The 22,249-nt window shown below is 40.8% G+C and overlaps 2 protein-coding genes across 6 annotated transcripts; both read left to right on the top strand.

The window, feature by feature from the left end:
* The first annotated feature begins 370 nt into the window (after window positions 1-370).
* On the top strand, window positions 371-8,597 carry zgc:136858 (uncharacterized protein LOC678543 homolog). Of its 4 annotated transcripts, none has more exons than XM_055030595.1 (18): window positions 371-1,248; window positions 1,621-1,724; window positions 1,809-1,923; window positions 2,025-2,199; window positions 2,588-2,699; window positions 2,988-3,094; window positions 3,232-3,358; window positions 3,688-3,808; window positions 4,269-4,354; window positions 4,524-4,654; window positions 4,741-4,800; window positions 4,884-4,947; window positions 5,039-5,133; window positions 5,223-5,351; window positions 6,954-7,068; window positions 7,153-7,631; window positions 7,718-7,800; window positions 7,872-8,597. In XM_055030595.1, exons 2-18 carry the CDS (start codon window positions 1,646-1,648, stop codon window positions 8,089-8,091), a joined length of 2,298 nt encoding a protein of 765 aa, XP_054886570.1. In that variant the 5' UTR covers window positions 371-1,248; window positions 1,621-1,645; the 3' UTR covers window positions 8,092-8,597. The 4 variants fall into 4 exon arrangements, with proteins under 4 accessions (XP_054886570.1, XP_054886583.1, XP_054886592.1 ...); XM_055030617.1 differs by having other exon boundaries at window positions 384-1,724; window positions 7,153-7,290; window positions 7,465-7,631; window positions 7,896-8,595; XM_055030603.1 differs by having other exon boundaries at window positions 555-578.
* A 932-nt stretch (window positions 8,598-9,529) lies between these two features.
* cnot4a (CCR4-NOT transcription complex, subunit 4a) lies at window positions 9,530-21,950 on the top strand. 2 transcript variants are annotated; one of them, XM_055030581.1, is made up of 13 exons: window positions 9,530-9,637; window positions 12,859-13,084; window positions 13,228-13,425; window positions 14,717-14,803; window positions 15,008-15,109; window positions 15,480-15,605; window positions 15,719-15,843; window positions 15,939-16,145; window positions 16,233-16,290; window positions 16,381-16,636; window positions 17,812-18,318; window positions 18,503-18,736; window positions 19,878-21,950. In XM_055030581.1, exons 2-13 carry the CDS (start codon window positions 12,911-12,913, stop codon window positions 20,207-20,209), a joined length of 2,406 nt encoding a protein of 801 aa, XP_054886556.1. In that variant the 5' UTR covers window positions 9,530-9,637; window positions 12,859-12,910; the 3' UTR covers window positions 20,210-21,950. The 2 variants fall into 2 exon arrangements, with proteins under 2 accessions (XP_054886556.1, XP_054886546.1); XM_055030571.1 differs by having other exon boundaries at window positions 9,530-9,747.
* The last annotated feature ends 299 nt before the right edge of the window (window positions 21,951-22,249 follow it).

Raw genomic sequence — 22,249 nt, 5'->3', positions numbered from 1 at the left:
TCATATTAATCTGCTGTGTGACATTTACAGGGTAAAACGCTATTTATATCCTTGGCCGGTTTGGGAATAAAGTCCTCTTTCTGTGAAGGGAGTTAAAGATTAGGGTGATGGCCAGGAGGCCTTCCAGTCTCAAAGACTTAGAGAAAACAAGTAAGCTGCTCAGCAATTATGAAGTTTTATTTGATGTAGAAGCCAATAAAGATTTTTTTTTTCACTCATCATTGAGAAGGGCATAAATCATTTTCCACATGTGTTTTTTATTTTACATTTTATTTACTTTTGTAATAAAATGTAAATGAAAAATAGATTTTCCATTGAGAGATGCTTGTCTAATCGCCAGAAACTTGATAAAGATCATTTCATTCTCTAGATCAGGCAGCGCTGGAAATTTTTTATATGTTGGATTGTTTTTTTTTTGCATTGTTTTTTCATATCACAGTGATTGTAGTATTTTTTGGCAGGTTTCAGCGCAGACAGTAGAGATCTGTGCTTGACGATTGTGGGCTGTGTAAATAGTGTTTGGGTCAAAGTTTAGCTCCCTGGCCAAAGTTTGTTGCATTTTTGTTGGACAAGAGAAGGTAAGCTTCAAACTTTTTCTGGAGAATCTGTTTTTGATTAAGGTCTGGTTTGAGGAAATAATAATAAGCTGCGAAATGTGACCTCCTGCTCTCTATGTTCCTATTATGCTATAACTACTTTGGATTTAGGTATTTATTTGATGTAATTAGTTTTTGTTTTCCTTTAAAAAAAAATCCTTCTTGTATTAGTTATTTTTGACAGCTTGTTTTTCTATATTAAATATGTTTTTTTGTTTCCCCTTTGAAATGTATGTATTTTTTCTTCAAAACTAAAACGTGCATTCAAACCCAAAGAGCTGGTTTTGTTTTCAAGCTGGTTGTCTTCAGAGGCTTATGAGGATTTGTTTTGTGGCAATTAAACTACATCTCTGCTCCAATGTGCAGTTTTTTACGAATTTCCTTTTGTTGCTGTTGCTGTGTGCCACGGAGAAGAGGCAAAATGAAAGCGCTCCCGCTTGGGGATTTGTGTGTCTAATTGTGAGAGTGGCCCCAGAAAAGGGAAAAAGGGTGATGGGAGTTTGTGCCAGATAACTGGGACAAAAAAAATAAATAAAAAAAGCTCCCTCAATGGCTGAATAGGATCTGTACCCTGTAGTGGCAAACTTGCTTTGAAGGCTGGGAAATGACTTGCAAGAAGCAAAGGTCTACATTTACTCTTGGAGAATCTGAGGTAAAATTCTTCTTCGTTCAAATAATGGCAGATGTTTTCTAAATATCATTTCCCAGAAATCTTCAGCTTTACACTTTTGATAGCTACAGTCTTTTGAAACTTGACCTCTGATATTTTTTTTCTACATCAATTAATCTTTGAGTTGCATTGTTTGATAAACGTTAAATAAGGAGCTGGCGATCAGTTTCCTCTGTTTCTCAACAGTAACAGGAGCTAAATTTGTAACTCGTTCTTTATAGGTTACAAATTATAGGTTGGAGTGATATGCTTAATTGGTTTAAAATCTGAGTTCCAGCTGCCGAAAACCTGATTTAATAAAACTGACCATAGTAAGAGTTTAGACTGCTTTATTCAAAGTCTGCATGTTGTCAGGTTTTATCACAAAAATCTCAGCAGAATGAGGGACCTGAGGAGAGCCTTCCAGTTCATCCTCAGAAGAGAAGTGAGGCTCTATCAAAACACTGCGAGGAGCAAAGGTGAACACACTTCCTCATCAAACCCTCAGCACTGAGAAACGGTTTGCTGCAGGCTGGTGATGCCGATTATCTCTTCTCTGTCAGACTTCCACTTCAACGTTCATCCGTCTGTGTCTCAGGCTGTGGCACAAAACAAGCCGGTGGTTGCACTGGAGAGTACAATTATCACCCATGGCATGCCCTACCCACACAACCTGAGGTACCCAGTATGACACCGAGGTCAAAACACTATCAGACGTTTAAAGTTTTCAGGGTGAGTTTCACTAACAAGCGGTAAGCTCGCCTGCTGTTTCTGTTCAGCACCGCAAAGGAGGTTGAGGCCATTGTGCGAGCCGAAGGAGCCACTCCTGCCACGATCGGCGTCGTCGACGGCGAAATCTGGGTCGGATTGTCGTCAAACGAGCTCGACCGTCTCGCTCGATCCAAAAGCCCCCTGAAGGTGTCTCGACGGGATCTGCCTTACGCTGTCAGCAAAGTGAGGATGCTACTTTTGAACCCCAAGCAGAAATGTTAACTATTTAGTGTTTTCTCATTTTGTGACATTGCAAAAACAAACACTGATGTATTTTTGAAGAGATGTTTTGCAGAATGGTGAAGTGGCAGAAGAATGATAACTAAGTCTAAAGATTTCAGCACTGAGCACTTTTGAGGTTTTCATTTGCAAAACTGCACCAGTTTCCTTCCACATCACCATAAGACGCTACTTTTGATTGATGTAAAATCCCAATAAAGTTTTATAAAATACGTGAAAAAGTTTAATACATTTTAAAGGCATTGTGTGTCTGGAAACATCTTGACTTTGTAATCTATTGTAATTACTGCTATTTTTTGAAAGCGTCCAGATATTTGTCACCATTTTTCAGGGTCTCTCTGGGGGAACAACGGTCTCTGCCACAATAATTGCAGCACACAGAGCTGGGATCCCTGTTTTCGTCACGGGAGGCATCGGAGGAGTTCACAGAGATGGACAGAACAGTGAGCTGACTTACACTTTACTACAAAATAAGCTTATAGGGGTTTTATATCCTTTAACAAGGGTTTTTTTTTTTTAGGAGAAATGCTGTTTTCTGACACACCTGTAGTTTAGTTTAAATTAAAAATCTTCTCAGAAGAAGAAAACCTCGTGATAGTTTGTTAAACTGGAAGGATTAAGTTATCAAAACATCTCCAAGTCTGATTTGGTGCAGTGTTTGAGACGTCTGGCTGTGAAGTCGAATCAAACTCAAAACATTTATTCCTGCTGACTAAATGATGCTTCTTGAGGTCTGGACATCAGTGCAGATCTAACAGAGCTTGGCAGAACTCCCGTCGCCGTCGTCTCTGCTGGGGTCAAGTCTATCCTGGACATCGGCCGCACCCTGGAGTTCCTTGTGAGGAAATATGCATCTTTCTGTTATCTTCAGCAGACTTGCAGCATAAAATCAAATGTGCCTACTCTTTATACATAGCTGTGATCGTAATGTGTGGCTGAAGATTAACCTGTACATCTGTCCTTATTTGTCTACAGGAGACACAAGGTGTGTGTGTCGCAACTTATGGTGAATCTAAAGATTTCCCAGCATTCTTCACTCCAAACAGTGGATTCACCTCTGTGTGTAATGTCCGCAATCCTAGTGAGGCTGCAGAACTTATTGGTAATATATTGTAGAAATAAATCGGCTTTTCATTGAACATTGAGGGTTTAATAAAAAGCCCATCATTATGATGATGATGATAAAATATATTCATGGGTGTGTTCTCTCTTTTTACAAGTAATTAAATGAGTGTGTCCAATATTAAGTCAGCAGTGGAAAAAGAACCATTCATCATTAAAAGACCAAAATTAAAGTCACATTCATGTTGATGATGACGGGATGTAATCTTCTGACCGAAATGGATACTTAACTCGACTTGACAGCCAGTGTGCTGATATTACACAGGCACAGTAACATTGTTTATGTGTACGTCTGCTTGGTTTTTCCAGCAGGCACGTTGTCCCTGGGTCTTCAAAGTGGCCTCCTGATAGCAGTCCCCATCCCAGAGGAGCATGCAGCTGCTGGCCATCAGATACAGGAAGCCATTCAAACTGCAGTGACTGCAGTCAGGTACAGAACGTCTGTCGTATGCGGTTGCGTTCCGCTAGCACGGTAATCAGCAAACATCCCCAAAGTATTTTTGACTTGGTTAAGCCAAAGTCTTCTGCCAAAATGCTGATCGGTGTTAATTGTTGGCCCCACATACTCAGTTTAAGACCCGTAAAACTCTGTTGTTTCGGGTCGTTGCACCCAGTTTGTGGATCTCTCCCAATATTTTCACGTCATGTCAATTCGACTGATCATCATAAAGCGGCGCTAAAAATATGTTTGTGCAGAAAAGCTTTTAATTAATATGATGTGTACATTTGATGTGCTTTTCTTCTGTGTTTCGTCAAGCGCTTTTAAATTTGATTTGGGAAATGTTTGATTCAAATAAAATTTGACTTATTTACTTACGTAAAGTCTATTTTTGGTTTCCTGCACATCAACGTCTGCTCATCTCTTTGTGTTGTCTCTCTGATTTTCTCAGTTCTGAAGGTATCACAGGCAGAGATGTAACGCCGTTCATTCTTCAAAAGGTCAACGAGTTGACTCAAGGAAAGTCCCTCCAGGCCAGTATCTTTTGGAAACCTCTAAGTCTCTCAGAAGTTATTATCAGAAAAACTTTAGTGGAAAATGTAAGATGTCATAAAGAATATGGCCTTAAAAATATCAAAGATTATTAGCTTTCTAGATCAAATCGTGGGTTACTGCCACTTTCCCCTTAACCTGGTCCTGTTTAAAGACATTGCTCTCATTCACAACAATGCTAAAGTCGGCAGTCAGATAGCCTGTGCTTTGTCGAAGCAGATGGGTGAACAAAGATCAAAAAGTCAAGCTCAGCATCCTGGAAAACCCCCAAACGACTCAGAAGTTGTGAGTATAAAAAAATCTGTGTATATATTTCTTAAATTTTAATCAAGAATGAGTCAAATGAAGACTTGCATTCTTGCACTGCACAGGTTGTTATAGGAGGAATAAATGTTGATTTTATTGCCAAAGGCAAAACAAAAACACTTCAGGTAAGCGTCACGACACGCATTCATCTCAAATGTCGCCGAACAGCAGAGAAAAATAAGTTCTAAGAATCTGTTTTATCTCACAGTTTGGACAGACAAACCCAGGAAGCGTCTGTCAGTCGTTTGGGGGCGTGGGACGGAACATCGCTGGTTGGTTTTCCTTATCTGATCATGTGTGCAAACGTTTCCGTCAATACGGCTGACTGCCTCTCACATGTTATCTCCTGCGTTTTCCTCCCAGACTCTCTGAGCAGGTTAGAAAAGACGCCTCTGCTCATCTCCGCCACTGGAGCCGATGCAAACAGCGATGCAGTTTTTAACCACTGTAAACACATGGTACGGCAACATTGACAGCCAGTTAAAAGTCAGTACTGTCGGACTCTTGAATAGAAATTTAAAACACAATGTTTTTAACTTACTTTTAGAACACAAGCGGTGTGGCCAGACTGGGAAAGCAGAACACAGCAACATACTGCGCTGTTATCACTGACAATGGGGAACTGAGTCTTGGCTTGGGAGACATGGACATTCATCAGCAAATTACAGAACACTATGTGAGTTCCTGCTGGCAGATTAGGTTTTGAGTGCGACTCAGTGCCTTACTTACCGTGTAAGAAAAATAATCTAATGAAACCTGAAATCATTCCCTGAAAACTACCTCAGATTTTGATGTAGCATTAGATCGGTAAGCATCACGTTTAGGTAATGGGTCCTCTAAATATTTTGAAATGTGTTTGAACCTTTTTTTTTTTACAACTTTTTCTTAGCAACTAATCACTCAGCATGTTGAAACTCCATCTTGCCACCATGCATGGTGAGCAGAGCAGGATGGTGAACGTGATAAAGAAAAATGTTTCTTAAGCTTTCTGATATAAAACTGCAGCACAAACTGAGTTCAGCAAGTTTCCTTAGAAATCATTTCAAATGCAAAAAGAAGTCATTTGGGAGGCTCTTGTCATACTAGCGCCACAAACGAAGAGGAACCAGGAGCTTTAATCAGACAAAAGACCTGCACATATGCCATATAAACAGGGAAAGGTGGGGGTTTTTTATCTGGAGGTGTCCAGAAGAAGCACAAAGTTCTTTCTAATCGGACATTTCATACTTCACAATAAACTGGGAATCCTCTTAGAGTTGTTGCACTGCACAGGACATCAGTCTAGTAACGCCCAGTTGAAATTTCTGAAAAATGATCTTCTCAGCTATGTGTCAAGAACAAACTTCGAGAATTCCCAAACTGGATTTTTTTGTTATTCCTGAGTATGTGGTCCTTAACATTCAGCTTTTCAGCAACAGATACTCTTAACTTTGTCATGAGCTAAATATTCGTTTGTTCATTGTAAACTCGTTGAAATACCAAGAGATTTCAAATAAAAATCTGGTGAACTAAAAATGGGTTGCTATAGGATCTGTCGGCATGCTGAGGATCACATGTAGGCAAATCAACACAGAAATGGTTCAACAGACAACTAAAAAACAATCCTCTAGAAATTATGCAGAGAGGAAAAGTTAAAGATCCCTCTCTCTGAATTCTCCAACCGTGTGAATAGTTGAAGCAGACAAGAAATTATTGGGTCAAAGGAAGGTTGTGGGAAATATCAACAGTAACACTCCCTGTGCCACTAGTTGTTTAGTTAAAAAATAATAAAATTATGAGACAGGATTTTTTTTTCTTGCTTAGTAAATGAGCTTAAATTAAAGTTTTGGGCTTTCTGTATTGCATTATGCTATAATAATGCAAAATAAGTAAGGTTTTATTTTCATACTTTTTAAACGTAAGTCGGGGTCATATTATGGTGGGCATTGCAGATTGTGAAAAATTCTGTTTAAAAATCTATATTTGTTCCATATTAAATTCTCCCATATGTCTATGTTAAATCCACAGTTATGTCCCATATTAAATCCTGAATACTGAAATGGACTGTTTATTCATCCTGTATTTTTTCAATGACTTGCCTACATTTTATTTAATTAAGTGCAGGTCTTCTATCTGGGTTTTTTATTTTATTTTATTTTATTTGTCTTTTAAATTCTTTAAAATTATTATTATTATTATTATTATTATTATTATTTATTTTATTATTATTATTATTATTATTATTTTCACCTAGAAAATTTAGTTCGCACTCTTACTATCCTTAAATGTGTCTTGAAAGGTTTCACAGTTTGAAAAACAGATTTCATCCGCCACACTTGTGTGTCTTGATGGAAACATCCCCGTCTCCACCATCAACTATGTCTGTTCTCTTGCTGGGAAGCACAACTTCAACAGTAAGCATACAGAGCTGGTGGCCCAATAAATGATCGTGAAAGGACACTTTTGCCATAAAACAGTGATCTCTGTGTTTGTCGCAGTTTGGTACGAACCAACAGATGCAGAAAAGGCTTGCAAGCCTTTCCTATCAGATGCTTGGAAGTCTTTGTCCTATTCGTCTCCAAACCTGGCAGAACTGAGCACAATGAACAAAACTCTGGGTCTCACGGTTCCTGGAGGTAACCTTTTATCTTTAGCCAGCATTAAAAGTTGTAGATGTTGCCCTTCTTTACGTTTGCCTGTCTTGCGAACGACAAAACTCCCTCAGTTCCCACGCCGGTCACAGCTAAGAATTTTTGTGAAGAAGGCACATTATCTGATGGTAGGTAAGGTTGTGGTTGATTTCGTGCCAGAGCTGCCTACCTCTCTTGATGAGATCCTGAGGGTTGCTGTGGCTCTCTCACGCCCTCTTCTGGAGTATCTTCACTGTCTGGTGGTGACTCTCGGGCCTGATGGTGTGCTGCTGTGTGGCAGGCACGAAGCAGGCTCAGTCGACCTGCAGCCAAGGAAACAAAAAAATGTATGCGCCTTTTAAATGCAACTTTATAATGAAGATATTTAAAACAACAACACTGAGGATGCTATTTATTGGGTTTGGATTTGCAGAAGCGGCAGCTTTGTGCGTTACACTACCCTGCATTGACCGTGACGCCAGAGGAGACAATGAATGTGTCAGGAGCAGGAGACAGGTGCAAAACTCTACCCAACCCTACTTACTGTACTTCCAGTTCAACTTTCTTTTTATTTTATTCTCAATTAGTCATTGTTCCTGCTGTCTTGGCAGTTTTGCAGGTGCTTTAATGGCAGGGATTCTTCAGAGAAAAGACACAGACAGCTGCGTTCGGATGGGCCTCCTGGCTGCGAGGATGTCCCTGGCATCACCACATCCCGTCTCACCAGCACTCACCTTAGACTCTGTGGATCCCAGCAAAGTCCAGGCACCAAAGTGGCCCACGCCTGGCTTTTTTTGGCTCGATTGATATTTAAATTCCAGAGTTTCCGTCGTGTTTTTTCATGTCTCACAATTATTCTTCAAGGAACGGTTCTAACTTTTGACCAGAGAACCTGTCTCTCAACGCTTTTTCATCCAAATGTGTGTGTTACCTTTTTATTATGCTATAATAAAACCCTTGAAGTTCCTTTAACTGAATTTTACTTTCTTATTTTTAACTTTGTTATCTCACAATTTCAAGTTTGGTTTCTGATAATATTAACTTTTAGGGCATTTGTATACATATCATGCACTTGTTTGGAAGGCAGGCCAGAAAAAATTACTTTTTCAACCTACCAATAGGAATCACATGACTATATAACACAGTTTGTTAAACTCATTTGGGACTTTGGCAGGAAGATCTGTGCTTTGCAGAAAATATGAGGATTGATATTTTTCAGCAACAAACACTCCAGGCATTTCAGATGTTAAACAAAGGAGGAGACTGAATTTTTTTTAAATTAAGTAAGGGTTACATGAAACTTTCTGTTTCAAAACTTTTAATTTTATGTCATCATATTACAGGACATGTTAACAAAACGAATTTGGTTGTTTCTACAAATAAAAGAAATTAAAAAATGCCCATGAATATGGTGGTGTTTTTTTAGCAAGAAGATCAAAAACATAAAACCTCCTCAGAACCGAGATATAGAGTAACCAGAGACGACTCTGGACTCTGAATAAAATAACCAAGACAGATTGTGTAGAGGAATGGTCAAAGATCCCTCTCTTTACAGCCTGTTGACATGTTGGAGAACGAGACTGTTTTATTATGCCACTGATAACGTTATAAGAATGAGACAGACATGATTATGCATATTTGGATACAGAATTATAAAAACAAAGTCACATTTTGCTGCAAGGTTGAAAGCATGGTGTTCTTGTTGTGCAAACTGTAGTCATGTGCAATAAAGTATATTATTATTATTATTATTATTATTGTTATTATTATTATTATTATTATTATTATTATTATTATTATTACTTAGAGCCACATGTTTCCTGTAGAAACTCAAAGAACAGTGTGTACGCTGTTGTAACTGAATGTCTTGAATCAGTTAAATTGTTGATACATTTGATTGTAAATCAGAAATACATGAATGATTAACATTTGTATGGAGCTCAGGTTTTTACACAATAGTAATTCTAACCAGTGCTGACATTTGATGAGGAAGTAGTCCAGGTGAACAACTGTTTGGAATATTTTTTTGTATGCATTTACATTCATTTTCATGTGCGTTATGTTCAAAGAAATGTATTGTGGCACACAAAAAAAGTCCTGACATTGCATAACAATTTTATTGCTTTGAACGTAGGCGGGCGTGTGAAATATAAAAACTCGTTTTCCCATAATGCCGTCCTCTATCGGCGCAGACTCAATGGCACCGAATACTTGCCCCACTCCCTCCTCCCTACTATAATGCTAGCTAAGATGGTGGTTTGAGCGTAATTTGTCTTAACAATACCAAGAAAAGAAAGGGCAAAACATCTTTGCAGCCTCCCGATTAGAACAGAACCCCACGATTACCGCTATCGTAAGTGACCATATTTAGAAATTTTACAATTTCAGGTACATTGGCTTGCAGCCCCCGCCCAGTTTGGTGTGACTCCTTTGGAGTGGAATCCTAAGCTAAATACGGACAGGGTAAGTAACGCTAACGTTAGCCAAGTCGGGTTTCATCCCACATCCAGCGAATAAAAGACAGGTAGCTCCGTTTCAGACTTAAGAAGTGACTGGAGTTTTTTTCCAAACCCAGCGAATCGCTGTCCAGGTAATTTGTGTATCCTTAGACCAATGTCAGTTGTTTATAAGGCCAGGGGTTCAGTGTTAGCTTCTATAGGCCGCGTCGTACATTTCTGGTGATAATGTTAGCATGCAGGCTAAGCGGTTAGCATTCCCCAAGCTGTCACTTTCAGCGCTCTGTAGCGTCATGTCATGTTCTCGTTATTCGCGAACGTCTTTATTAGGTTGGAATACATTTTACTGCGAGCTGCTTTTGTGATCAGTGTTGCAGTCGAGCTGGGTAGGCGCCAACAGGCAGACCGGCTTCTCTTACCAATACGTAGCTAATGTTAGCTTAGCTCAACGTTAGTCAAATAACATCTGTCATAACGTCAGATCCAAAAGACAGAGTCAGTGTCTGACAGAGTCTGTAAAGTCGCCCACCGGGGTTTAAATCTACGTATTTTTGACTTTATAACCGAGCCAATGAGACGGTGATACGCCTGTAAATAATGTGTTTATTAGCGGACCGCTGCCAAAGCATCCGAGATGTTTGCGTTTTGTCTAAATTAACTTCCTCCGGTTTAGCCCCTGTCTGTCCGAGTTGGTCACAGAGTGTGTCTGCCGGCAGTGGTGGTGTCACGAAGACCCCAACGCCGGTGTCCGACACTCTCTCTTTTTCTGTACAAATGAACTCTCTTGCTATACGTTTCCTTTTAACGTGTATTATGACGTGTCAGGCATTGTCAACCCACGAGAGATGTTTACAACATCCGCATTAGCACCTAAATGCTTCAGTTCTGTTTTTAGCTCGTTGTTTTTTTTTTGTTTGTTTTTTTTTTACGTTTAAAGCCACTCCGCATAAATGAAGTCCCTTCAGCAAATCCTAACCCCACCAGCGTTACAATGGCTTTTGCCTGATATATGCTCATATGTATGTCACTGTGCTGTGCCTGAGTTGTCTAATAAAATCCATGTTCAGATGTATTTAATGCTCTCCTGGGGAGAGCTTCTGTTTATGTCAGCTGGGCCTACCATAATTGTTACATAACCTTGTTGTTGCATTATTTCTGCACAATGTTGGAGTATTATTCTCAGAGTATAACCTTGAGTAAAAATACCACTCCATTGTTGGTATTTACAGAAAAATAGTGATTATATTCGAAACAGCAGTTACTGGGAGTACTGTCCTGTTCTGATGCATATGATTCTGAGGGAAAAATAGTCTGGTCACTCTAGGATTTTACATCTGATTAATGTCTTTAAACTGTAGTGACCGCGTGACATGAACTTAGATCATTGTAAAGTCATAACTTTTTATAAACTGGCCCATATTAGCATTGTTCATAAGTGCCTATAAAAAAAAAACTTCTGTAAAATCACATGGGCGTATTCTCACTCTTCCTCTTCTATATGTATTTTCTCTTATGCAGCGATCATTCTGGCACCAGCTTTTAGCACTTTTAATATTCAACCTCTGCATGAGCATCTGTTGACATTAGCATCCCAGTTGAAAACCCAAACACAGTAACATCTCTGGTGATTTTTTATTTGTTTTTTTTTCTACAAAACAGAGGCTGCGAAGTCTGAAAAGACTAGACTATTTGTTTGTAGTGCAGTGAAAGTTGTATTAGAAAGGGCTAATGCTGCTCTTGTAAGTAGTTCCAGGTGAACTGTATTCTTAGTTTAATTGTCATGATTTAGCTGAAAGAGTTTTGAAATTTAGCTTTTCAGCTCTAAATTGAAGCTTAAAAATCATTCAAATCCTGGACAAGACCACTTTAAGGCTTGATTGAGCTGCCAGTAATGTAAGTTTAAAAAAAGGTAACGCTTAAGTTGTCTGTGCTGCATCCTAGTCTATGTTTTACGCTCCAAGTCGCCTTATTTTCACAGTTAAAGGATTTGTTCACTCAAGGGCAACTAACAGAAATTGATGACATTTAAATGAGAATCCATAGCGGTTGATTTTTCTCACTTTCGGGATAACATAAGTTCTCAATTTACAGATCTTTTAGCTGACCTGTAAATGTGGAGCTTTTTGTTGTATTAGCAATACCGTAATGAAGGGAGAGAAAGGCTTGTTTCGGGTCTGCTTGCGTTCAGTGACTTGCACGTATTGACACTTCCAAAGACACTCAGACCGGTGTGTTGTTTTCTGTTTCAGAATAACTCAAATGAACAGGGAAGACACTGTAAAACATGGTTCCCATGTATTAAATGTTATTGTCATTTCGGTCCCTTTTTTGATGTTGCTGGTAGATCCCTTTATACTTGTGCATCCACTTCTGCTGACGTTCTGTTTCTGAACAGTTTAATTTGTGAAGTTTGTTTCCCAGTTGATACTCCAGTTTTATCAGGACTGCTACAAGAAATATTTAGCCCTGTGTGGATTTTTTCCCACTTCAGCACTTTGCAAATTGAGTAGATCTTTGTCACTTTGACATCAACATCACCTGCTAATTTTGTTACTTAAGGTGGTCTGTTTTTATTATTATTATTAGTATTATTATTATTATTAAAAATTAAATAGTGTAAAGGTTTAAAGCTGTTTTCTTCCCCAATTGCACATGCACACATTGGTTGCTCTGTCCTATTATTTTCCTAAGAATGCTAAATCTTACTACTACGTATGTTGGAGTGACCAAAATGTGTCTTCTTCCCCTTGTAAGCATTTGTCCCTATGCTGAATGTACAAAAATCTCCTTTAATCTCATTTTTGCATGTATGTTTGATGAAAATTTGGCAAGTTTCATGCCATCTACACAGCGTCCTGTTTGAAAAGACAAAAGCTTAAATACACTATGCTGTTCTGGAGAAGACTGTAGATTAGTCAGCTTTTTTGGTTGAACACAATCCTTCAGATTCACCACAAATTTATCTCACAATAGAAACTACAGCACTGATCGCAGCACTTTTTTAACTGACCTATCCAGTAGTTAACATGTCCTTTGCAAATAAACACTGTAAGCAACATATACTTGCTGTTTTTAAGCTATGGAGTTTCTGTAAGCTTTTTTCCCTCTCTCCTCATAGCCCTGTGCTCTGTGACCAGCTCCAGTACTACTCAACGTCGCCGTGCAATAGGATGTCCCACAGCCCTGAAATGAAGGACGACCCCATGGAGTGCCCTCTGTGCATGGAGCCGCTGGAGATTGATGACGTCAATTTCTTCCCCTGCACTTGTGGCTACCAGATCTGCCGTTTCTGTTGGCACCGCATCCGCACAGACGAGAACGGCCTCTGCCCCGCCTGCAGAAAGGTGCGCAGAGAGATTTATCACAAAAGAGAATTTCATCTGCACGTCTACCATGCGCCCTTTTCTCTTTTTTCCCCCTTAAGTTCATCATGTTATACACTCTCCACTCCCCATAAATCACTATCTGATTTCTGTTTGTCGCGCAGCCGTACCCAGAGGACCCCGCCGTGTACAAGCCTCTGTCACAGGAGGAAATCCAAAGGATAAAGAATGAAAAGAAGCAGAAACAAAACGAGAAAAAGCAGAAGGTGACAGAAAATCGCAAGCATCTGGCGAGTGTCAGAGTGGTCCAGAGGAACCTGGTGTTTGTTGTGGGGCTGTCGCAGCGGCTCGCTGATCCTGAAGTGAGTACAGCAGTTTACAGCCTTAAGTGAATATGCTGTGCCTTAAAGCTGGGTTGGACATTTTATTGGGGACAGGATGTGTAATGAACCAAAGTTGCTCTTTGTCGCATTTGTCACGTACTAAAAAAAAAAAAAAAGTCACCACTAGGTGGTGTCCTACTGCATTATTAGGATCTTCCTTGCTGGTACTAATTTCTTGTCATTTCAGTTTTTTTTTTCCAAGAACCATTAAACAATCTCACATAATTTTTAATTCAACAGAAACTAAAGGGATTTCAAGATTTGACAATTCATAAATCAAAAGTACATTTCCATTACCTTTATCTAATTTTGAATAAAGTAAAATAACAAATGCATCAAATTAGGCTTGAGTTTCAAGGTGTTTTCAAGGTTTGGAAAATGTTTGATTTATGTATAAAGTCCTAGACTTTATACACATACTGCACAGTTTGACTGATATTCAAAGTGTGCAGTTTGGTAACAAAGACCAGTCTAAACCAGATATTGTCATTTGCAGACATTTTTTTTCTCACTGTTTGAAGTTAAATGAGACAAATCATCTCTTGTTTCAGGTCAGTTAGATTTAGCAAAATTACTCATTTACTAAATACCAGAAAACTTAGTGAGAACAGATTTCAGAGATTTAATTTTTATTTTTTTTTTTGCAACTTTCTTTGTATACTGTGTTTAAGCATTTAATTTGAACAAGAAGGTCATTTGCCTGAACACAATTTGTTTGGATTGTTTCAATGTGATAAATATTTATTATTCCTAATGGTTCAATGATGTGTCTGTCATTGAAATAAATTTTTTTTCATATATTTTATACATTTAATAAAATTATTGAAATTGGGGGATTTTATTTAGTTAAATTAGTGTTTAGTTCTTGGACCAGTCAGGTGTGTAGTGTGTGTGTGTGTGAGACATTTAAATTTTAATAACAGTAATAAATGATATAATGACATTGAAACTGTCTTCTTTAGTTCATTTGTGTTGCTGGAAATACGAGAAAACTTAACCTTTGAAATGCTTGAAAAGTGCTTGAATTTTACTGAGGGAAAAGTGTATAAACCTTGAAAGTAAATGCAGCTGGTTAATACATTTAGAAATCAATAATGGCAAAAAATTCTGGTTTATTTTTTGTTTTCAATTTGAAGGTTAAGAGAGAATTGTCAGATTCTGGTCTGTCCTCTCACTGAACACAATTCCTTGTGGGATTGTAAATGATTAGCATGTTTATGAAAGAACTGACAGCATGCATCACACATTTTGTGTTGATTTCTCCTCACAGGTCCTAAAACGACCAGAGTATTTTGGCCGATTTGGGAAAATCCATAAAGTGGTCATCAACAACAGCACATCGTACGCAGGTTCACAGGTGAGGAATAAATCTTGGTTGATTTAAAGCTTCAGTGTTTATGAATGCATCTGTGATCAGTCGGCAGCAAACTGCGACTTGTGTAATAAGTCGGTAACGAACAAAAGTTTCAATTGAGTCAATAGTCGTCATCACATGAACCTAAAACAGCCGTGAATGGTCTGTTTGATTAATCTGTTTGCTTTTGTTGTGTCTGCCGTTCAGGGGCCCAGTGCCAGCGCTTATGTCACTTACATCCGTTCCGAAGACGCTTTAAGAGCAATACAGTGTGTGAACAATGTGGTCGTCGACGGGAGAACACTCAAGGTAAACCTCGGGTTTTTTAAATTCTCATTTTGTGTGTTGAATGTAATCAGAAGTTGTATTATCATCAGATATGTATAAACAGCTCTGGAAAAATTTAAGAGACACTTAAAATGATCAGTTTCTCTGATTTTACTTTTTCTAGGTATATGTTTGAGTAAAATGAACATTGTTTTGTTATTCTATGAACTACTGACAATATGTCTTTGAAATTCCAAGCAAAACTTTAGTATTTATGTGCAGAAAATGAGAACTTGGTCAGTGGTTAAACAATATGCAGTGGTCTGTTTTTTTTTTTTTTTCTAAAGCTGTATATATGTTTTTTCTGTTGTGTATTAACAGTAGGATTTGATTCTCTCTCTCCCTCCTTCAGGCTTCTTTAGGCACAACAAAATACTGCAGTTACTTCCTTAAAAGTATGCAATGTCCCAAACCTGATTGTATGTATCTACATGAGTTGGGGGATGAAGCAGCTAGCTTTACTAAAGAGGAGATGCAGGTGAGATTAAGGTTTCCTTATTCAAATATGTCAAGTGTTTTAGATTTCTTGCTTAAAGTGACTCTTTTATGTGTTTGTTTTATTCATCTGTTTAATCTTGAACTTGTACAAAGGCGGGGAAACATCAAGAGTATGAGCAGAAACTCCTCCAAGACCTCTATAAAATAAATCCTGGTTTTCTACAACCTCCAGCTTGTGGAACAGAAAAGTCAAAGAGTAAACCCAACTCCACACAGAGGTTAGTCCTGTTTTCATTTTATCGTCTGTGCTGCTTTCTCCCAGCGTAGTGCTTGCTGGTTGAATTATTTTATTTTTTCCCCTGCTTTATAACAGAACAAACAGTAGCAACGGTAAAGAAGGCTGGCCGACGCTGTCGGGGCACAACAAACTGGCCAACGGACTTTCAGAAGACCGCAAGTCCCCTCCGCTGTTAGACTATCTAGACCAGGAAGCTAGTAATTCAGATGGGCTAGAATCAGAGCTGGGTCCAGGCCAGCGTCCCACCCTATCCCCCTTCTCCTCCAACTGTGACAGTAATAGGTAATGGAGACACCTCAAACCAATCTGTTCTGCTGTAAACTTTTCTCTTTTTTTCCCTGATCTGTTTTTACAATTTCTAATCTGCAGTCCCAATGACAAACCTCCAGAATCCATTGGTTTGGTCAATGGAGAAACTTTACAACAGGTGAAGGAAGCATCCTTGTTCCTTTGATCCAAAGCAAATCGCACAGAGTCGGATCTCTTACATGCGTTTCGTCTTCCTCTCGTTCTGCAGATGCCCACAAGTGACTCCCCTTCCCCTCCCCCGGGTCTAACGAAACCCATCCTGGTGGTGCCCATCAGCATGTCGGACCTCTCGGCCCGTTCACCCTTTGAGGGTGCTGCGGCAGAGTCCCAGTCACTTTTTTCAGACAACAGCAACTTCAGACATCCAAACCCTCTCCCTGCCGGCCTGCCCCCCTTCCCCAGCTCCTCCCGCGGCAGTTCCGACTGGCCCATGACACCAGAACCACAGATACTCTTCACATCAGGTATTGAGTAGTTTAAATATCTAGTTAATTCTTTCAGTAAACTTTGAGGGCATTAAAGTTGCATCCTAACCAATTACTGTTCAACTGTGCAAAACCTTTAAAAAGCAGAAGTGTCCTTAAATGTGTTAACATTTGTTATGTCGTAACCACAAACTTCAGTGTTGGGATTTTATTTTGTCCATCACAAAATAGAACAATTTGCAGAGATCCAGACCTCAGCTGGGAGTATCTAACTATTACTTGTTGATTCCAAGAATCTGGAAGGAAGGAAAGCTATAAAAAGTCCCACTCTGCAATTTGCCACAATTGGAGAAAATGACAACCGTAAGGAAGAAGTTTTGCCTGTAACAGGAGACCAGAATTGAACTCTGTGGTGAGCATACTGAATGTGTGGAGAAAAACAAAGGACGGTCAGAGTGAGCCTAGCTTCTAATCTAGGGAGAGAGAAATGGTTCATTGACTTTTATCAAACGCAAATGAGAAAACTTACCACCACCAACATCTGACACTACACCATTTGTGTTTACATTTAGTGAAGAAGGAAGTTGCTCAGTGTCTTCCTTAGAGGTTTTTGTGTCGTTTCCTTCAGTGATTCTTAGTACAGTGCCTCCACAGGCGATGGGGAGGAACAAGTTTTTCAAAGGGTTTGGTTGGTTTGACACAGTGCAGTCAGATTTCCGCCTTCCAGCAGGACACTAAACACTAGCTACAATTAAACTTGGCTCAAAGCATAGTCCAGATGTAAATTAGCTGCAGAATCCGTGACAATAACAAAGGATAGGCTTGTTAGAGCTTTTGGTGTTTTGTCGAGAATAATTGGCAGGTATTATTGTGCGAATACAAATATACGCTGCACAAAAACTTTGAAAACCATAAAATGTTCTTCTGCTACGCTAGTTAGTGTTAACCAACCAGAAAAGAAATCCCAGCACATGGCAGATACTTTAACGTTTGTAGTTATAATGTGATGAAATGTGAAAAAGGTCTTTTTACAAAACACGGTCTCGTCGTGCAAATGTTTTCTTTTGCATATCTGTCTTCCTAACACAGTGGCTGTTGGACTTTCAGATGCAGTAAATAAACAAAACTGCTCTCGTTGAAATGCAAATGTACTTTTCCTCAATAAAGTGTTGGCATCTGGTAATCAAACTAACTACCTTCTTCTCCTTTGAAAGACACAATACCAGTGTCTTCCTCAACAGACTGGCAAGCGGCCTTCGGTTTCGGCTCCTCCAGCAAACAGCAGGACGACGATCTGGGCTTCGACCCCTTCGACGTCACCCGCAAGGCTCTGGCCGACCTGATAGAGAAGGAGCTATCGGTTCAGGATCAGAGCCCCTCGTCTCCCGGGCCGCTCGCACAGGGGAGCGGTCACAGTTCGGGTCTGCCGCCGTCCAATCTCAGCACATCCCACCACTTCCCCGGGGGCCTGCCGCGCGTCCACCCACTCCACCACAGAGCCATCTACAGCTCCTTCAGTTTCCCGGGCGGCCACAACAGTCAGGCCGGTCAGCAGCAGCAGCAGCAGCCCCCCGCCACCAGACATCCCTGGATGGGCATCCCCACACGAAATAACCTTGCACACTTGAACCACTCAGCCAGTGCTGCCTCACACAGTAACATCCTGGACCTGAATCTGCCCCCTCAGCACAACACAGGGCTGGGAGGGATCCCCATCTCAGGTACCAGCCAGGCCGCTTTAATGTGCTCCACAGAGGTAGTGCGTGTTAAGACAGAATTCAGACGAGATGCATTAGAAAGACATTTAATATCGCCACACGCAAACACTTGTGCTTAACACGAAGACGGGCGTTTTTGATTAGCGAGTATTGATTGTTTTCTGTGTCCCTCTGTCCCGACTTGCAGAAAACAGCAGCTCTATAGACGGCTTAAATGTGAAAGAGTGGCAGGATGGACTGAGAGCTCTCCTGCCCAACATCAATATCAACTTTGGTGGCCTCCCCAACTCCTCCTCCTCTTCTTCTTCCTCATCCTCCAACAGTGTTAACCACATCGGCGGGCCAACGGGGCCGGCAGGCATTTCACACAGCCTCAGCTGGGACAGCACAGCCAGTTGGATGGATCCTGCTATCATCACAGGTAAAAACGTCGGCTGGACTCGACTTCCGAACAGATAACCCTATGCATTATGTATGAAGAGCAGTGCTGTGAATCTGTTAAAACATTTAATCTAATTAATCACACTCTGGTGCTGTGATTAATCGCTATGCTTGGCTTTGTCAGCTGGAGATGTAAAAACTCTCAAGACATTAAGAAACATCTCGGATTTTCAGGCTGTAATATTGATGAAGGTTAAAATACGGTTTAATATTGTTTGAAATGTAATTTTGGAAATGTAAACTATAAGCTAGTTGAGCTTTGGTGAAGGATAATTCACCATTGCATGGAGGGTCAAATGTTCATTGTTGTGGTTTTTAAAGCAAAATGATGACCGATGAGCCTTTTTTTAATTATTATTATTTTATGTGAAAACCTGGGTTCAGCTGTTTTCCAGTCGCCTCACGTTCGTGGAAAGGATGTAAAAAGTTTAGATTTGAGAACAGAAGCCATCTTCAAATTGGGCCACATAAAACATCGCATCTTACTTAGTGTAGTAAATGGACAAGCAGATGAATGCAAACTCATTTATGTGATGAACATTTCATTCTCAGGACAACAGATTTTACACTGTGATTAATGGACACATTGCCACAGATTTAATACAATTCTGCTGGTGTTTGCAACAATGCTGTTTTCTTTTTGTTTAGATTTTTTTTTTTGCCAGGAATCAAATTTTCCATTCATGATTCAAGAGAGAGCTTTGATTGGTTGTGTTTTTATAAGAATAAAGCCACAATAGGAGATGAGAACTTAACAATATTTTGAGGAAAAATCTTGTGAAATCTACAATCGGTTCATATATATTGTGGTTTTCACACTCGCCTCAGATGAAGGTGTTACAAGGTACACAACCTGCTCATCTTCTGTTTTCCTAAACAGAAGATGAGCAGGTTGTAAAGAAAAAAATCTCTGATTAAAGAAAAGTGACATCTTTTTCTGTTTTACTGGTCAATCATTTGGATGTTTATATTCATTAAGTTGCCGCCAACCCCAGACAATTCCACGGTGTAAAAACTGCGCATCCATTTTGTGTTTTTCTTCACAATGTGTGACTGAAAAGACCGGCTTTTCTGTTCCTGTCAAAAGTCTGACGCGTGGTCGTCACTTGTCTCCACCGCAGGCATCCCCGCCTCGGCCGGCAGCAGTTTAGACTGTCTCCAAGACGAGAACCCGCCACACTGGCTCAAGTCCCTGCAGGCGCTAACAGAGATGGACGGTCCTGCCAGCTCCGCGGTGCCCGCCCCCCCACAGCCCCTCCACAGCGGCCTTCTCGACGGCCACCTCCCCCTCCACCACAGAGCCCCCAGCGGCTGGGCTCCCTACCTGCCCCCTCCCACAGCCAACCCCACTGGTCAGTTCCACTCCCCTCCACCAGGCTTCCAGACCGCCTTCAGACCCCCAGGACAGCCCGCCACAGAGCTACTACAGAGTGCCGCCGTGGATCGCCACTGAATAGACTGGAGCAGACATCCCATCCCACCCCCGCTCCTTCTTCCCCACCCTCCCACCCCACTTTATACCCACTCATCCTGTCCCACTCTCCCTTCTCTCCCAATGCAATACACACCAATCTGCAGAGTATGAAAAATTAACAAAATAACAAACTTGCTTTCTTCTTTTTTCTCTTCCTCCTTCCTTTGTGTCTACTCTGAAGGCCGGTTTGTTTTCTTTTGTTTTCGTTTGTGGCGCACAGTTATCCAGTTCCCTTCGTCTGCTGCCATCACCACCCCTTTAGACCTAGTTCTGGGCGTGACACGGGATTCGTTGTGTAGCTTTACCGTCAGCAGAAAGCACAAGAATCATTAGAGCATTAAAGTGCCCAGCGGTGACATACGAGCTAACTCCACAAACTGGCAAAAGAAACAAATTAGCAGAAGTGAGGTCTTTTTAGACGTATATTTAAAAAAAATGAATAAAATAACATGATTAAGCATGATAACATTTGTGATTTTTGGAAAGTCGAAGTCATGATTAGTTTTTTTGAGGAATGAAGCTGTGAATCTCTTTTGAAGCTTTGCCCCAAAGACGGTCACTCTCCCCCCCCCTCCCCGCCCCGTCTTGAGCAGGAGACTGAAACGGTTCAACCTCACAGCCTCGTTGGGGATCGGTCGAGGTGAGAGAGAGAGAGAGATGAATTACACGAGAGTGGGTTTTATAAACTATTAAGGGCAGGGAGGGAGTGGGGGGAGGGAGAAAAAGAGAGATCGCGTTGGAGAGCGTTTTCAAATGCTGCAGGAGTTTCGGGCACAGGCTATGCATGGGCTCCCTGTTGGGTACGGACACAAATGGCCCACATCAGAGGCCGCTTGGCTCATACTCTCTTTAGTAAAGGGGCTCCCATGGGCTCCCCGCGTTCTGCTTGAGGGAGAGTTTTGCTGAACCTCTGTATCAGAGGATAGAGCAGTGCCTTACCGCAGGGAGCCAGGGGCTGTGGGAAATCATGGCACACATCCTGAGCACTAGGGTTAGACTCTTTACTCACAGTGCCACTGTGTGGTACCTACAATAGCTAGCCCTAACACGAACAGCCACCAGATAAGATGGGGTGGGCGGCCAGTGACCAGCTGGAAGAGGAAACGTCAAGAGATCCAAACGAGGGTAGTAAAGGGGTCAGCGGGTCCCATCGTTCGTTTCACGAGGGCTTTCAAACGAGGCCTTAAAAATAGAAGCAGGAGAGAGCGCGGAGCCGGAGCATTACCGACTGCCGAGAGTTACGCAACTTCTCATGCGACCCTCAGCAGCTGTATGCAAGCGCGCATCCCAAACCGAGATGCTGCGAGACCGTACCGAGTACCGTAGTAATAAATCAAGGAGCCCTCAGCCTTTAGAAATGAGATCAACCTCTCCGACCGCCGCCTTTGTTTTTTTTTCTCTTCCTTCTTTTTTGAAGTCTTAATTCTGATTCGTGTTCGCTCTGTCTTTTCTCTCTCTTGCCCCGTGGTCCCCATTCTTCCCTCTTCCCCCCGCCAAACCCCCCCACCTACCACCGTCTCTCCCTCGCTGTTCCCTATTTAACAGTATTCACAAAGATGAACAAATTCATCCAGGAGAAATCAACACAGTTGTCATTCAGTGGGTTTTTAACATGATGTTGCAAGGAAAAAAAAAAACAACTCTGAGGCGCTTAACGGAAAATGAACTGTCCTCTGCAGGTCTGGAAAAATAAACCTTAAATAAAACTGAAAACTCAAGAGCCTGTGATTCCCTGATGTTTTGTTCTAATCCTGAATATTGTCCGTTAAAGTATGCTGCACCGTCTTGGTAGAAACCATCTGAAGGTGAAGTTTATCCAGATTAACATCAATCTGGTGCTTTTCTTCTGGTTGCCACTAGGAGGCAGATTGTTTCCTTTCATAGTTTGAGCCTCTGCAGCAGTTACAAGGTGACGGCGAATGACTTTAATAGTACGATATTTCAGCTGGGACACTTCCTAGTCCTGTTTAGTTGCTCACCTAAACGTACATCAGAATTATCTTTTAATTAGACGTGACT

The sequence above is a fragment of the Poeciliopsis prolifica genome, unplaced genomic scaffold (genome assembly GCF_027474105.1).
Source record: "Poeciliopsis prolifica strain line A6 unplaced genomic scaffold, Auburn_PproV2 SCAFFOLD001, whole genome shotgun sequence".
In the NCBI taxonomy this organism is placed as follows: Eukaryota; Metazoa; Chordata; class Actinopteri; order Cyprinodontiformes; family Poeciliidae; genus Poeciliopsis; species Poeciliopsis prolifica.
The sequence above is the reverse complement of the archived record's forward strand: the minus strand, read 5'-3'. Positions and strand labels throughout refer to the sequence as shown.

Excerpts from the sequence above, each read along its gene's own strand:
- cnot4a (XM_055030581.1), top strand. The coding sequence starts at position 12,911 with ATGTCCCACAGCCCTGAAATGAAGGACGACCCCATGGAGTGCCCTCTG. Across the intron at positions 16,291-16,380 it reads ATGGAGAAACTTTACAACAG|ATGCCCACAAGTGACTCCCC; the intron begins GTGAAGGAAGCA and ends CTCGTTCTGCAG. Across the intron at positions 16,637-17,811 it reads ACAGATACTCTTCACATCAG|ACACAATACCAGTGTCTTCC; the intron begins GTATTGAGTAGT and ends CTCCTTTGAAAG.
- zgc:136858 (XM_055030595.1), top strand. The coding sequence starts at position 1,646 with ATGAGGGACCTGAGGAGAGCCTTCCAGTTCATCCTCAGAAGAGAAGTG. Across the intron at positions 4,948-5,038 it reads CGTGGGACGGAACATCGCTG|ACTCTCTGAGCAGGTTAGAA; the intron begins GTTGGTTTTCCT and ends TTTTCCTCCCAG. Across the intron at positions 5,134-5,222 it reads TTAACCACTGTAAACACATG|AACACAAGCGGTGTGGCCAG; the intron begins GTACGGCAACAT and ends ACTTACTTTTAG.